At 40.4% G+C, this 16,462-nt stretch overlaps 1 protein-coding gene across 1 annotated transcript; it reads right to left on the reverse strand.

The window, feature by feature from the left end:
- Positions 1 to 1,316: 1,316 nt before the first annotated feature.
- On the reverse strand, positions 1,317 to 13,492 carry CHDH (choline dehydrogenase). Its single transcript, XM_054640295.2, has 8 exons — positions 13,235 to 13,492; positions 9,868 to 10,665; positions 9,313 to 9,464; positions 6,405 to 6,534; positions 5,526 to 5,660; positions 4,233 to 4,375; positions 3,326 to 3,428; positions 1,317 to 2,743 (listed from the first exon to the last, which is right to left on the reverse strand). Exons 2-8 carry the CDS (start codon positions 10,610 to 10,612, stop codon positions 2,325 to 2,327), a joined length of 1,827 nt encoding a protein of 608 aa, XP_054496270.1. The 5' UTR covers positions 10,613 to 10,665; positions 13,235 to 13,492; the 3' UTR covers positions 1,317 to 2,324.
- Between the last annotated feature and the right edge of the window lie 2,970 nt (positions 13,493 to 16,462).

Consider the following 16,462-nt stretch of genomic DNA (forward strand, 5'->3'; position numbering starts at 1 on the left):
AAAGAGAGGAATCTGCAAGGTGTCTGTGGATGGTTAGAACTGCAAGAAAAGATGATGGTGTTTCAGAAGAAATGCCTGATTATCTGATTTGTCAGTGCAGCAATGAGCATAAGACACATGAATACCTAACCTTGCCATTTACTCCTTGTTTTAGAGCTTGGCATAACAGCAGAGAGGTCTGTGCATGTTCAGTGGTAAATTATGTAAGCCAGTGGCCAGTTAATCCTCTGAAGTTGCATAATAACAATTCCCATCTTGCATGCCTGGAGTGGAAACCCCCATTGTAAATCTGCAAATGCAGGAACTTCAATGTCTCATCTCACCAAACTGCCTCCCTTCTCAACTGCACAGGACTGTGGTAAGTCTTACCAGTATACATAACTCCAAATATCCTTATTGTATTCCAAATGACACTAGAGCTCACTGAATACCCTTAAAGAAAAATCTCACAAGCATAAGTGCTGAAAAAGAATTATTTGCCATGAGGAGGTACACAATACCCAGTCCATGCTTTTCTCAAAGGGTTCACCAGAGGAATTGTCTCCTTAACCCAGCTAATCAATCACCTGTGATGTGAAATATTCTTGTTCTTCCCCTCATTTCAAAAGAATGCATCACATACATAGAAAGGGTTTACCTGTCTCCCTTTGGAGCAGAGTTCACTGCTGTTATCTTCCATCTTCAGTGGTTTTGTTCGTGTTTATGCAGATGCTCTAAGGAATTAAGTCCTTTCCTTCAGCAGAGCTTCCAGTCAGTGCCTTAGACAGAGCAGCAGCAGGTACAAGTATCTGCCTTAAACATCTGCAGTTGTCCCTCCAGCCAACATCTGACTCAGCAAGGTTTTCTACAGTCTGTTAAAATTGTGTAAAATTCCAATTTTTGCTGAAAAGATGTTTATTCTCTTTGCCACAAGTCCTGAGCAATCTTAGGCTACAGAAAATTTGACTTTATTATTTGACATCTGCTTAGTGAGAAGTTACTTTGGAATAATTAATAAATACAAAATAATCAATGGAATAAATTTCCTTCAGTGAGTTCAGTTTCTTTAGGGTTTTTTTTAATCAGTACTGAAAGTTAGTTTGACACCAAAAACAGCCATGGAAGCTCAAGTATCTTAACTTACACATCTGAAAATTAAAAAAGCATAGATTTAAATCCTAACTAGAATATAGCATTGGTTCACTGAATAAGATATTTGCCTTCTAATTTAAAAAGACCTCATATCATCAATAACTGACCTTATACAGTTATTTTGGGTAACATTTCATTTTAAATATAGTTTGGTTGAAATTTTTCTAAATAAAATTTGAGTGATATCAAGGCACCATTCAGAATATTTATTGATAAATATCTTTTGCAAACAATCATCTGAGCAAAGACCAATCACTTTAAGGATGTTATACAAAGTGCAGATCTCTTACTGCTAGAGTGGTAAAACTACATCAGCTTAAATTGTGAGCAGAATTCTACTAAGTGCTTTGTTAAAAAAAAAAAATCAAAATCAAAACAAAGAGGAATATCATTTTTCCAGTAGATTTTTATAAATTTCAACTCCAGCTCTGCATTTTTAGAAAAATAAGTTCTGATAAATACACTGTATGTCTTCTCCCTGAATGCTCTACAGTTAGAGGCTGATGAGCTCAGTGAAATCTAAATTTGAGTGGGATTTGTAAACCGTGCATTCCTTTCATAAAGGAAATGTTTGTCATGTTTGACAAACTCTGAGCACATGCAGGTTCCTCCCTTTCCTAAGAATTCTGATACTAATTCAGCTTTTGAATTTGAAATTGCATAAGTGCTTACATTTGCTTGACAATTCTCTGCAGGATGTGGTGATTACTGACTAGCTGTTTTCCTGGATAAAATCCTCATAGCAGTTAAAATTCTTCAAATAACATAATCATTTTCAGAATGGCCCACAGTAATCTCTTCCATTCCTCATGCAGTCACATGGCATTTCTGGCTGTTGGCATTTAGAAACAGCTTCTTTTCAACAGAAAATTTTCATTTACCACAAAATGTCATATTTAACTAAATTTGTGATTTTTGGAGTGTTCTGCACAGGGCCAGGAGTTGGACTTAATGATCCTGATTGGTCCCATGAAACTCAGCATATTCTATGATTCTAAAAAAGGAACTTAAGCCAGTTGATTAAAAAAGACCAGTAGGTAGTCTAATACAAAAAAATTATTAACATTAATATCTATTTTAATAGGATATGTTGTTTTGCATGATATTTATCATGTTGGCATATTCAGTATGAGATACCAACATGTGGATGAAAGCCTAAATAGCAAATGATACGGAAGGATGAGAATATTAATTTATCTCTGTGTTTCCAAGGTCTTGGGCTTATATACAGGAACATTCTTCTCCTGAAGTGATGGCAGGCCCTTAATTATATCTGCAGCTTTCTCTGCTATCATGATAGTTGGGGCATTCAAGTTTCCAGTGACAACACTGGGCATTATGGAAGCATCAACTACTCTCAAATTTTCAACCCCAATTACTTTTGTCTGGGGATCCACTACAGCAGTGCTGTCTGAAGGCTGACCCATTTTACAGGTGCAGGAAGGATGATAAGCACTGTCAGCCTTCTGCCTTACAAAAGCATCTATGTCTTTGTCAGACTGAACATGATCTCCTGGTTGAATTTCAGGCCCGCGAAATTTTTCAAAAGCTTTCTGAGCAAAGATCTCTCTGGTCAACTTGACACACTGGCGGAATTCCCAAATATCTCTTTCTGTAGAGAGAGAAAATGAGAAAATTGTAAGTACTCATTTAATTTACCAGTATACACAGAATGCAAAACAGACAAAAGCAGCATTGTGGAAAAAAATGCTGGAAGAAAAGTCTCTCACTTGTTGCTGAAAGCCATGATAAAGAAGAATAATTTTTAAAGTCACATATATTTACATTCACTGTGAACAAAACTGTTGCTTATATTGCACTAGCCCAAAATGGAAGATATGAACTATGAGGAATTGCACTTTATCTTGCTGTGCCCACTATCTAGGAAAAGGAAAATATTCTCAGCATAAAGGAGCAAAAGACATTAATTCCTTCACAAGCAGAGGTGGTGATGAAACAAACAGCAAGACACAGCAGATTCTGAGAATTCTGACTTCATCCCCAACAGGAAATTCCTTCTAGCTTGCACAGTGCTTTGTACAATCACCTCTTTTCATACTAGTTAACTTTTATAAATGGAAATAAGTAATAATGTACCAACCAGCACTTCTGAACTGGTGTTGAGTAGGTACAAAAATCAGCTCCTGAAACAGGCAGGAAATAAGCTGAGAGAGCAAGGAGAGGCTGCAATTACCTGTTGACAGGTAGTTGGGCTCAATGATGGGGTGGTCCTTTGGGTCTGAACTCTTCAGCTTCAGCCATCCCACACTTGTGCTCCTCATGGGGCCCACGTGGACCTGCAACACCCAACACAACCCATCAGGTCTACTTCCACTACTTCCAAATTCAGCATGGCTTTTTGGTTTTGGTTTTTTTTTTTTTTTTTCAATTTAGACAGACTTTACAAATTCAGCAAATATAAACATTAAGCATTGATAGTGGAAAATACCACTGAGCATTTTCCCATTTTATATAATTATTTTGTAAATATGTAGTTCCATTACAGGGAGAAAATATGCCTGTCACATCAACTCACAGCTGTTCTTTTCATTTAAAATACAACCATTCCAATTTAGCAGCATCAGAGCTCTCTAATATAATCAGCAACTGGACCAAACTATTTTGTCTCTGAAGGAAGGAGATTAGTGAGGAAAAACATGTATATTCAGTGACAGTTTCCCAGAATTAATATTCAGAGTGTTGGATTAAGATGATAGTCTAAAAAGGGGCTTGGATTTTGCCAGTGAATAAACGAGTGTTTCTATACATTTTCACTTAAACCTTTGTCTCAACTGCAGAGGAACAGTTTTGTTCCATTGCAAAATTGTGTCCTAACCCACAGCACTAGGGCACTTCAGTAGAGTGAATACTTCATTCAATACTTGCCTTCTTTCCCAGAGATAAAAGCCAAGATAATTTTGGTGGCAATATCAAATAACAAGGCTGTGTTTTCTCCTCTGAGGGAGGTTAAGCAGTCTATTTCATATTATACTGAACAAAAAATTTTCCAGTATATAGCCAAATTATCAACATTTATAATGAAGCATAAACCTCCTTGCTAATGGCTACAAAGTCTTACTGGAAGGTTCTCTTTGCCTCACCTGGTAAGCTTCCATAGTGGAAGCAACCCGACCATGGTCAATCACCTGGGAAGGGAGAAAGTGGAACTGAATGTCGGGGTGAGGAACCCCGGGTTCACTCCGGATGAAACCCCCAGATTCCAGGTGGGCAGTGGCTCCCTCACCTAGGGAGTGTAAAGGAGGGAGAAGATGCCATTAAAATACCTCCAAAGAGCAACAAGTTCACTTGTTTTTAACCTGTAGATGCACTACCATGAATAATTGATTTGTACAGCGTTTATTGCAAGGAATGCAAATCCATTATGAGCAGCTTGTAGTTTAGGCACTGTGCACCACTTTCATCTGCCTTTTAATTCCTGGATAAATGTAAATATGCATAACTTTGGAAATCCCACTGATCTGAGAATGGGATGTTACAGTTATCTCAGTGGCAGGCCAAGGCTCTACCTCCAGAAGCAGATTTGGGTCCTAACAGGTGTGGAGGGACCTGGCTGTACATCCTGATGCTCCTGCACTGCTCATTCTGTGATGTGCACTCCAGTTATCCCATCAGTCACATGGAACAGGCAGAGCCATCTGCAGTGCCTGCCCTGAAGGGAAAAATGAAAGCCCTGCAATGTGCCTTATATTATTTTCACTTCTGTTTAAAACTGTAAGTTGGCCCTCAATATTTACTTGCATGGTAAAAAGCCTCATATACCCAGAATAAGTTGCCAAATAATAACAAAATTCAGCATGTAGAGATTAAAATTCAGACGTAGAGATTAACTTTTACCAAGCTATTTAACTGCCATCAAGGATTATATTTACTGATTCTTTGTAAGGTACAACTTATGACTGAGGTACTGTAAAATTCATGTGTCATTATAAGGAAAACCAATTCACATTTACTTACAGGGCAAAAGGATTCTGATCAGAGCAACAAACTAATTCTTTTGAGACAGTTATACAGCAGTCAGTTCAATCAATAACATACTTTTATTGACATCACACTGATTTAAAATAGAATATTTTCTCCATCTTTTTTTCAATAGCTTTTCTTAGTAGCACTGATTTTTAAATTTAGAATTTTTATTTGCATTAGATATAGAAATGTTAATAATAATCTCCTTCATTACCTAAGATATAAAAGCTTTGAAATATTCTGCTACAGAAGAAAAGAAGTAGTTCAAATCCATTTGCAAATTCCAGTTATTTCTCAGAGCATGAAAAAGATTATATATTAAGGCTCCCAGCCTATAAAACTCACAGATAAAAGGCTGTCATAATTCTAAATCAGTCCGTGGTAGAATGATTGCAGACTTTGCTTCATACCTGTAAATTTCCAAAGCCATTCGAGACCAATCCTCACCATGTTCAGTGGCTTTTGGGCACTATATAGAGTAATAGGTTTGGTGCACTTTTGCTGGACATACACTTCTAAATGATCCTGCAGGTTCTGGCCTACTCCTGCAGGGGGTAGAAAGAAGGGAGGGAGGGAGAAGAAAGTGAGAGGGAAGAAAATGTTATTTCACACAGAAAGATTACCCACCATGTTTCAAGCAGAGAACATCTTAAGTGGGAACTAAACCAAGCTCTTACAAGGGCAGTGGTGACACAGGCCAAGGCCATGAGTCACATCAGCCTTTTGCTCGTGTCAGAATAAGGTTTTACATAAACAGAACTAGAATGAAAATAGTTACATGTATAACTAACAATACTAGTTACATACATAACTGGAATGAAAATAGAAATTTAAATAGCAGGTATATCAGTTGTTCTAAAATTGCCACTGGTTCTAAACACTGTGCTAACTTCCTAAGCTTTAAGGAAAAGTTCATGTTATTTCTTCTATATTTGAATATTTATGACAGTGGGAATTTACACAATGTGTAGTGGATCAAAAGTAATTCAAAACTCTTAATGACAAGTGTGCTGCTTAACTATAGAAATTTGCCTTCAGAAAGGCATTTTTCATTGTCAGATATGGTGAAGAAAGAGTAGGAGTTTGTTGCTTGGTTCTAAAATCAATGCATGTTTCCACTGATTTGTATAAAATCAATACATCTTTCCACTGATTTGTAACAAACATGTTTTCAACATGTGTTTCAGTCTATACAACTTGACATAAAGAAAATTCTGTTTCATGATTAATTTAATTTAATGGTCATTCAGTTGCATCCATAGGAAGACAAAAGAAAGAAAAAAAATTACCAGGAAGATGGCAAACAACAGGGATCCCCAGTTTTTTTAGATCATCTGCATTTCCAATTCCAGACAACATAAGCAGCTGGGGAGAATTTATGGCACCTCCACTTAAAATAACTTCCTTATTGGCAAAAACCTAAAAGGAAATGAGCACAAAAGCCCTAAGATTACAAAGCCTGAGCTGAGTGCAAGCAACATCAGGGGCTGCTGTTTGAATGTGCAGTTCTGATCCAGATTAGACACCCTTCCCTCACATTTTCCTCATTTCAATGTATTCCTGTCTTGTCAGAATTTTCCACAGAGAGAAGTAATCAAGCTTTTGCTTTGATCATTGCTGTATTTATTCCCATCTTTACAATCCATTCAAACTGCATGGCACAGAAACATTCAGCTCCTGTCCTTGCCAGGGAATAGTACCTGTGGCACTCAGATCAGGCAGCTAAGCTTCTCTGCCATTTTCAGTAACCCTTTATAAATTAAAACTGGAACTCCTAAGGAAGATTTGGAATTCACAGACATGGTAGCTCAAAAATTCTTAAGAGCTTTTTTTTTTAAATTCAACCAAGGCTAAGCTTTGATTTCTTAGCTCATGGTAGTCCTCAAAAGGCCTCCCCCCCACCAGTCACTAAAGCACTACTGTTAAAATAGTAGCAGGCATAGATTGAATTTTGTTTTGCTAACAGTTTTTTTATCAAATGGTTTGGTCTGAGCTCTGAGCTGGTCATGACACAGGCTGCTAAATTATTCCTCTACCTTTGACTTTTAACAGATTAATGCATATTAACTTTGAACCTTGTCCTTTTTGAATGACCCCTCAGCTATACAGAAAGATGGCAAAATGTTGCTACAGTAACATCCAAGTGTAATAATAATAAAAAGCATTTTGACACTATTCATCCAATATGGCCAACAGATGGCCAGTCCTGTTACCTTCTATTTGTTACTGCTTTGCTCTGGGCAATGATTAGCATGTTAAGACTAATAAACACTGTATCAGAGCCCGTTGAATCAATACTTAGAGCTGTATTTTGCATGTTATACAAACTTATTTAACTTGTTTACATTTTCTATGGTACACACAGAGCTGGTACCAGTTTGTTCAGAGCAGCATTCAGATGGTGCTTGCTCAGTCTAAACCCCCTGCAAAGTCAGCACTGTAGTTACTCCTGGCCCACACACAGTTTTTCATAATGTCTCAGCTAAGATGCTAAGAGGAAAAAGTGACTGATACACTTTTGTTTGAGTTAGTCTATAATACATTAAAACATTTTCATCCTTTATATGAAATACGAATTAGAAATATACTTTTCTGCTTGATTCTGAACTTAAAAACTCCAGGAATGTTCAGTCTACCTTTCCTACTTTTACTGGAGTCCTGGGAGATCTCTAGGACTTCAGTGTTAGACAAATAACAAATCATTGGCTGGTGAATATATTCTGAATAACTTTTGAATCAGGTTTGATGATCTTTTCATTTTGCTGATGACTGATGTAAAAGAGATTATATCTAAAATAGACTGTAAAAAGAAAAACATTTTAATGTAGTCAATTGCTTCATCTTGACGGTCATAACGCAATAAAATTATTAGTTCTTCCATCCTGACAGGTATAAAATATTCCAGAAAGTAAAAGCAGATACTAATCCTGCAGTTTTGATGCTGGGGGAGGGAGGGGAGGGGGAAAGAAGGAAGGGAAATACTATGAAGATGTATTTTTTACAATACATGATATAAACATATATTATTCACTATGTAGAATTCATGCATATATTAGTATGTATGAAAATTCATAGCAATTGAAGAATTTTGCAATTAAATGGTCCAGTACTCAGAAAGTCTTTGATCGTGTGTAATTGGGTTTTCAAGACTTTCTTCAACAAAATTGAACTTGATAATGGCACAAGAACAGCAATTAGAAGTACTGTTTTTGCAGAAATTCAATAGCTTATGAAATCAGTTAAAGGTTCTGCAACTTTTGTTTCATATTGGTAAAATGATTATCATTTGCAATCCACTTAGAAAGCAACAGATTTGATCTGTGCTTTAGAAAATGAAAGAACAGATTATTTATACTGCATTTTAACTTCTGGCAGGTGCTCAGTCACAGAACTTGGCTGCTGAGTTTTAGAAGGGTTACTGAACTCAAACCACCCAGATCTGTACTCAGCTCCCTCTAGATATTATTATTACATTTTGTAATTGTTTTATAGTCCTTTCTGACCAAATATCTTAGTTATTAGCATACCCCTTTTAAACCCCTTTTAGGCAATATCCTGGTTACAGACTAATCCATAATCAGCTGTTAAGGGAAGTGAGGATGGTGTGGGTCTTACAAAGTTCAATGGATTGAAAGAGGCATAAAATGAGCCCATTATCCAGAATTTTGTAATAACAATTCAAGCTTCCTTCCACACAATCACATTTTCAGTGGGAGTTGGACTGAAACGGAGACATATTCATTCCACAGCCAACCATAAGGCAAGATTTGTCATCTATCCCTTGAGCAATTCAGATTTCAGCATCTGGCTTTTACAGATTTTCCTCTGCCAGAACTGTTTTTCAGAAACATCCCCATTGCAGCACTCTGGTCAATGTGCTGGGACAGGGCATGGTTGCACCATAGGCTCCAGTCTTACACAACACTCTGTGGAACATCAAGTTATGGCCTGTCCCCTCAGCACTGGCAGATGGAAAAGTGATGATGAAGTTAATCTCTAAATCAATACAACTGGAATATATAATGTACTGCAAAATAACTGGCAAGGAATCATATAGTGTAAGAAACAACATAACCTCTAGAAAAAAGAGAACATTTTGCTCAGTAAAGTGCCATTTTTAATAGACTTTTTCTTTAAAAAAATATATAATTTAGCTTTGATTCATACCTCTCATACTTAAAATTGAAAATCTCTTACCTTTTTCCTTTGCCCATTTTTCACATACTCAATACCAATGCATTTTGTTCCTTGGAACAAGATTTTTGTTACAAGTGTCTTCTCTGCAACTGAGAAATTTGGGCGTGATATGGCTGGGCGAAGATAAGCACTAGCTGTGCTCCATCTTTGACCTACAATGTATATTTACATTAAACATCAAAACAGTCATGCTCAGTATGCTTCAGATTTTGGCCAATAACCACCAGGATGCCTACAGAGGGAAAGTCTTCATAGAGTTTATAGAGTTCAAAGCAAATGTGATTTGATATAATAATTAAAGATATTATTTTAACATAACAAATTTCACAATGACATAATTAACTGTGAATCAGGACTTTTCTACCAATGCAACTTGCAATGAAGTGCACAGTACATTGATAGCAAGCAAGAGATGAACAGGGTGTAAATACAGAGTGCCATAGCTGGGCAGTAACCTAAACATTCAAATGGCATTCAGTGTAGATTATCTGTCCATATTTCAACATTATTTCTGGGTCAGAAACAGACATTACTCGAGGACCCTTTCTGGTTTACCTTTGTGTATAGTCATGTCCATCCAGCCAAAGCCTTCCTGCTGGTACCCGTTCATGTCATCTGTGAAGGGATACCCGGCTTGCTGGGCAGCCTCCAGGAAAGCCTGATGGAGAGGATGGTTTGTTTTCCCTCTTGACACGTGCAGGGGGCCATTCCCTCCTCTGTACTGATCCGGCCCCAGTTCGTGTGTCTGTGCCTTCTTGAAATAGGGCAGGCAGTGCTCGTAGTCCCAGCCCAGGGCCCCCTCCCTGCTCCAGCGGTTGTAATCCTCGGCGTGCCCGCGGATGTAGACCATGGCATTGAGGGACGAGGAGCCGCCCCACACCCTGCCCCGGGGCCAGTACATCACCCGGCTGTCCATGTGCCTCTGCGGGGCCGTGTGGTAGTACCAGTTGTACTTCTCATCACACAGGTTGTACGTTAAGGCAGCAGGCATGTGGATCTTCCACAGCAGCCTTGTGCTGCCCAGCAGGGTGTCCTTAGGGCCGGCTTCCAGCAGCAGCACGGTGCTGTGCGGGTCCTCTGTCAGCCTGTTGGCCAGCACGCAGCCGGCTGAGCCAGCCCCCACGATGATGTAAGTGTAAGAGTCTGTCTTTTCTGAGCTCAGCTGGGATGATGCACGTGAGATTTTGAATTGTTCGTTGATGCCGAATGTGTTCTTTAACGTGTGTGCTTTAAACAGGCTTCCTGCTACTTTGCACATCACAGAACTGTGACATTTAAATCCTTTCATTAAATATGACATCTTTACTGATAGTCACTCTTGCTGAATTTCTGACAAAAATCCAGTGGTTTACCCTAGGAAAAAACCCAAAGATACTAATTAAAATGTAAGCATTACTACCTCTAAAATGTCAGTCATTTTCAGGTGACAATGCTATGCTTTACCCATTTGCACTACCCAAAAAGTTAACAGCAATGGCAATAAACAGGTAAACGTTATTATTATTTATTAATTCATTATTTATTTATTTATTATTGTTATTTAGTCTTATTATTCTTTTAGTCAGTCTATGAAGCAGTCAAATGTACTATCCAAAATTGTGTAGTCTGGTTTTGATTTGCTTCTGGTTCCTAAGACAGATGAATATTTTCAAGTATTTGCCAAACCCAGAAGAGGCAGAAACTTTTGCATTCCTTGTAGTCTCTCTCTATCCACCTCTAAGAGGCAAGAATTTAAGAACAACAACAATTTCAAAAACTCACCTGTGAGTCTGTGGCAGTGATATCACACACACAAGGCAGTTCACAATGGAAATGATGAGTATGCTCACTGCACATTCTGCCAGAGAGTGTCTCCACAAAACAAATGTGTAAAAAACTCATTTCCAGCTATCCTTAATGTGATAACTGCTGAATTTGCATGTGTCTCCTAACACAGGGAAAGGCAAAATCTGTTCATCTGTGCCTTTCTGCCTTGCTACCAAACCTAGATCCTGCAAGAGTACTCTAAATACAGTTACAATCTAATGCCACCAGCTCCTTAGGCTGAGTAAGAATGGCAAATTTTTACTTTCAGTGAAGCCTGTGAGCCCTGGAAGTACCACAGGTTTAGCTCTGTGTTGCACTGGTTTGGGCACAGGGACTCAATGCCAGATTTTTTTGTGTGTTGCAGGTACTGGCCAGCCTGAAGGATTTCTCCTGCTCCCTCCCCCTGAAACCATTTCATTTGGTCTAAACAATTAGTAAAGTGGGGTGTTCTTTGACTGTAAATAATATTTCTCCCTGGCCCATAACTTCAGTCTAAGCTGTTGTCCTGCATTCTAGAGACAGCAGCTTATCCAGAGTCCGCTACACTTATCTCTTCCAGCACTGCCCAGCTGAGAGAGATAAGCAAGAATTCTCCTGAAATACATTGAATCCTCTGTAACAAAATTAGGAGTAAATTGCTGCTAAATGTTAAAAAATTTCCATGCACAATTTCAATTTTATACACATTCATTTGCAAAAGTATGTTCCTTAACTCTTGGGAAACAGATTAGAAGAAGCATAACTCTCTGACTTTCCTTAGGAAAACTTGTAATAAACTTGTTTGGGGATGTACAAACCCCAAAACTTGTGAATGAACAACCAACCGTGGATAACAATTTGTTCTGTAAAGAAAAAAAAAAAAGATGCTGGGGATATGTCTGAGCCTAAAGTTCACACAGCTGATTCTCCTCACATGGAAAACTTGAAATTGTTCCCAGCTGGAGATGGGGATGTGTCAGGTTTTTTTTTGCAGGTGAAGTCTATTAAAGGATTCTTTCTTGAAGAAAAAGGTTTACCAGCTTCTTGTGCTGCAGCAGCAGAGGTGCAAAGGTAGGGAGGTTTTTACTTGTTTTGGTTGAGAGAAAGAGGGTTATGGTTTTGCAATACCTGTGTTTAACCTGCAGAATTGGTGGGCCACAGGACTTTATTGATCCAGGAGCACCACTTTGTGGGGGGGTTGACAGAATATGGGCCTGGGACCTGATAATCTGGAAAAGACACTCTGTCCCAGTAGGGAACTATAGTTTTGTGGCCAACTCTTCTAAATGCTGCAGCAGTTTTCTTTGCATTTTGTTGACGTTTTACTTCAAATGGAACAGGACTAGCAGAACAACACCTGAGAGAATTTTTGTCTTGCAAAGAGAGCTGGGAGTGAAGTCAGTCAGCAGTGTCCTGGCCATAACAGTGAAGTGACTTTGGCAGTCAGTGTGTAGATGATTCACAAACCTTGGTGCCTTTGAGTTCTGAACTGCAGAGGTCAAAAATTAAGTCAGTCTGATTTAATATAATTCTAGCACACGTGTTTTGATTGAATAGATTAAAACACTAGTTTTAATGGAATAAAATACTAGTTTTAATGCACAATTCTTTTTGCCACATTGATTCACATCCATTCTCTTCTTTCAGTGGTCCCTCTGCATGAGCACTATCCTACCCTATTTCTTCTAAACTGATCCTGAAACAAAAAGGAGAGTGAAACAAAAAGGAGAGTGCCTGAAACACTTAGTCCCTGTTCTGTTGACAGAGGAGGAACAAGAATATTCTCTCTGGCAGATGGAAATCATGGCCCTCTCCCAGAGATGTTCACCGAACAGCCAACACATAACGTAGCACAGCAATGGGGCTTTGTCAAGATGTTAACCCTTCATGTTGCCACCGAATGCTGTCAGGCCTGACTGTGCAGGGCAGGAGGAAGAGCTCTTCGGGCTAAAGCAGATCTTGCTTTTTCTTTGTTTGTTTTCCCTGCTGCAGAGAGTGTAACAGGTTTAAATGTATCTGCTGCAGAATGTTTTGGACTAACTTTCCCTTCATTCCTGCGATGGAGAAAGTTCATTCACTTTCAAAAACATCGTGGTGAGTTTCATTTCTAGGGCTGAAAGTGTTCAAGCCGACTTACCTCGCCGCTTCCTCCTCTGCACAAGCGTGTGAGCTCCGGGCTGCCCGCGACCCCGCTCTGGGGGCTCCCGGACCGGACCGGGACCGCGGCCGCTCCCGCCCGGCGGCCCGAGCAGGAGGGAGATGGCTCTGTCCCGGTGCTGTCTGCAGGACGGGCACCCACAGGCCGCGTCTGTGCCAGCCCAGGCCGGGGAGGCCGCTGGTGTGCGGGGGCTGCCGCCGACCCTCGGAGCCGCGGCCCAGCCCGGCGGGCGGAGCCCGGGGTGGTCCCAGGAGCGCGGGGGCCCCGGCGGGAGAGTCCGCGGGGAGGCAGGGCAGGAGCACGGCTGGGACTTCCCCGCCGGAATGCACCCTTTGGCCGCTGTGCGGGCTGTGCAGGAGCGGAAAGCGCCCAGAGGGGCAGCGGGCGAAGTCCTCGGCCTCGCCCATCCCGCCGGAGTCTCCGGGCAGCTGCGCTGCTCGACCGGGACAGGGCTGGCAGTTGCGCCAGTGCCACCGGGACAGGGCTGGCAGCTCCGCCAGTGCCCCCGGGACAGGGCTGCCAGGTTCCCCCGGGACAGGGCTGGCAGCTCCGCCAGTGCCATCGGGACAGGGCTGCCTGGTTCCCCGGGACAGGGCTGGCAGCTCCGCCAGGTTCCCCCGGGACAGGGCTGGCAGCTCCCCCGCGGAACTCCGGGGCGCGGGACAGACCCAGCCCCGCGCTGAGGCGACCCCACCCCGCTCCTTCCCGGAGCGCTCCAAGTTTTTCACCCCGCGCTTAGCGGGGCAGAAAGAGACGTTTTCCCCACCCTCGGCTGCGAAAACGCTTTCAGTGGGAGCACTGGGAACTGTAAGGCGGCTGGGGATGACACCCCAGGTGTCCCCGCTCTGTGCCCGTGCCTCGCTCCGTCCCGGCGCTGACGGGAGATATCTCTGTATGGATGAGCGCTGGGCGCAGTGCCCGAAGCTGAAAGCCGAGTTGGAACTTGCAGCTCAGGGCTTTAATTGTGATCCTTACCTGTGTAATGCCTTTAATTAATTGCGATCCTTACCTGTGCAATGCCTTTGATTGTAATCCTTACCCGCGCAATGCGTGTTACAGGAGAAATCCTTGGTTAAAGTGAGAGAAGCAAACGCGCTGTCCCGCCGGGCCTGCCTGTGCTGGCTGATTGTTACCTCAGCAGTGACGATGTTTGGCTTTGGTTGTACCACTGAAAAGTGTGCGTTCAATCACAATTCTGAACAGTTTCCCGCTGGGTAGGCAGAAGAACTAATAATTCCACAACAGAACTCAGATAAGTTACTTCTCTATTGGCTTTTTCCTCTAAATATCTCCAGTATATGCTAATGTAGTGCATGCTCGTCGTAGACTGAACTGCATTAAAACGTGCTGGTGGTAATGAGAGTATCTCAAAATTCCCTGAGAAATGGCCAGGGATTGGTATTGTGGGAAGAGGCAGTGCCACTCTGGGAGGGTTATCTCGGGAGCCTTGTTTACCCTTTCAGAATACTCATGGCAGAACAAAGCCGATATAATGAAGACAAACCAAGATTATTGTGACATCTTGTACTTTTTCCTGACATCACCTAAGGACAATGGTCTTTGCTGCAATATCTTTGATGTTGTTTGTAGATGCTGGGTTTTTTCCCGTGTCCTTCCTTACCATTCTTCTCAGAATGTATTGAACCATTAATAATTTTCTAGCTTAATTACTTGTTCATGTTTTTGTTCTTAATCAGATAAGTAGATAATGGACAGTCTCTGGGTGATTGGTTATTCACACTCAATCACCACATTCCAAACTTCTGAATAATTATTAATTAATGGAAAAGAGTAATTGTTCCCTGTGGAACTGTGAGTAAATGTGTACTTGACATAAGTGGTCTTTAATCTTTGCAGTGATTAAGAATTCTTGAAACCAAACTGATGTGTGTTTGCAGTGTTGAAAAAATTTTGTACACTTTCAATGGTGTTATTTGGTAAGCAAATAAAAAGTCTATAGAAAACATGCACTTAATAAGAGTATAGAAGTTTCATGAAGTAACAGAGCCATTTCAGCAGGTAAATAGAGGTAGATGTAGAGCACAGATTTTAAGTTCATTGTTTGGAATGTGAAAAAACAGAGGAGTTTCCACTTCATTGTAAGGGCTCCTACAGGTGTCCAGTATTTCACAGGTTTGCAGACTAGAAATTGGTGATGATATCTCACCCCTTTGTTACCAACTGAATCATACACATGGCCTTTAAACAGAAATTTTGAGACTCCTGTGTAGGTGAATTTGCTGGTTTTTTAATGCATGGACACTTGAATATTTACCATTCTCAAGTCAGTATTCACTGCAAACTAACCTGAAATTACTCACTGTTTCCTGTTACAATATTTATCAGGTATATTCAGCAGATTTTCCCCTGGATTTTTGCAAAAATCTGGGAAAAATGAATGTTTTGGCTATACAGATGTTTGGATGTTAAAATCCTGTCAAGATGCAATGATTTAGGTCTTAGGTGACTTTATATATACTGGCATTGGTAAATTTTGCTTTTCCCCTTCCTCCTCTTAAGTTCTATGCTTATTAGAGTAATGCTGTGCTTCAGGAATTTGTTATTTTGTAGCTCTTGCTCAGGGTAAAACTCCAAACAAAAAGGAAGAGAGGAGAGGAGATGATGATTGATGAGACCCCAGGTTGCAGGGGGAGGTACATTCCAGTGACTTGGGAGGAATTGGCAGGGAACAGACTCAGACTGATATGCCTTGCTTCTTTCAAAGTAGGAAAGAAAATTAATTAAGTAATCAACAACTGTAATATTGATGATGAATCATTTTGCATTGCATTTTAGCACACTTTCACTGTAGGGACATTGAAAATTATCATTTCAGTAAATCAGTGTGCATTTTCTCTAAATTGTATTAATATACAAATAAAGAAATGCATACATACCATATATTGGTATTATGATAACTGATGATAGCTTTTAGAGACTTGTTTCAAAGTGATTTTTTTCTCTTTTAGAGCTCCTCACAATCCATTCAGTTGGAGGATGTGAGTGATTTCTCCTTGCTGCTTTACTTGTGACTGTGTCTCATTGCCATCTCAGACAGAGGTAAGAGTTCTCACCTTCTTGAGCTTTTGTATTCTGTAGTTTTGCTGCAAGCATCCTTTTAGATAAGGTCATATGAAAGAGACTGCCATTTAGGTATTATTGCAATAGGAATGTTCTCAAGTTTGTTCAGGAACTCCAGCTTCAATA

The sequence above is a fragment of the Agelaius phoeniceus genome, chromosome 11 (assembly GCF_051311805.1).
Source record: "Agelaius phoeniceus isolate bAgePho1 chromosome 11, bAgePho1.hap1, whole genome shotgun sequence".
Lineage (NCBI taxonomy): Eukaryota > Metazoa > Chordata > Aves > Passeriformes > Icteridae > Agelaius > Agelaius phoeniceus.

Excerpts from the sequence above, each read along its gene's own strand:
- CHDH (XM_054640295.2), bottom strand. The coding sequence starts at position 10,612 with ATGTCATATTTAATGAAAGGATTTAAATGTCACAGTTCTGTGATGTGC. Across the intron at positions 6,535-9,312 it reads AAAATGGGCAAAGGAAAAAG|GTTTTTGCCAATAAGGAAGT; the intron begins GTAAGAGATTTT and ends ATTTCCTTTTAG. Across the intron at positions 3,429-4,232 it reads CCACTATGGAAGCTTACCAG|GTCCACGTGGGCCCCATGAG; the intron begins GTGAGGCAAAGA and ends TGGGTGTTGCAG.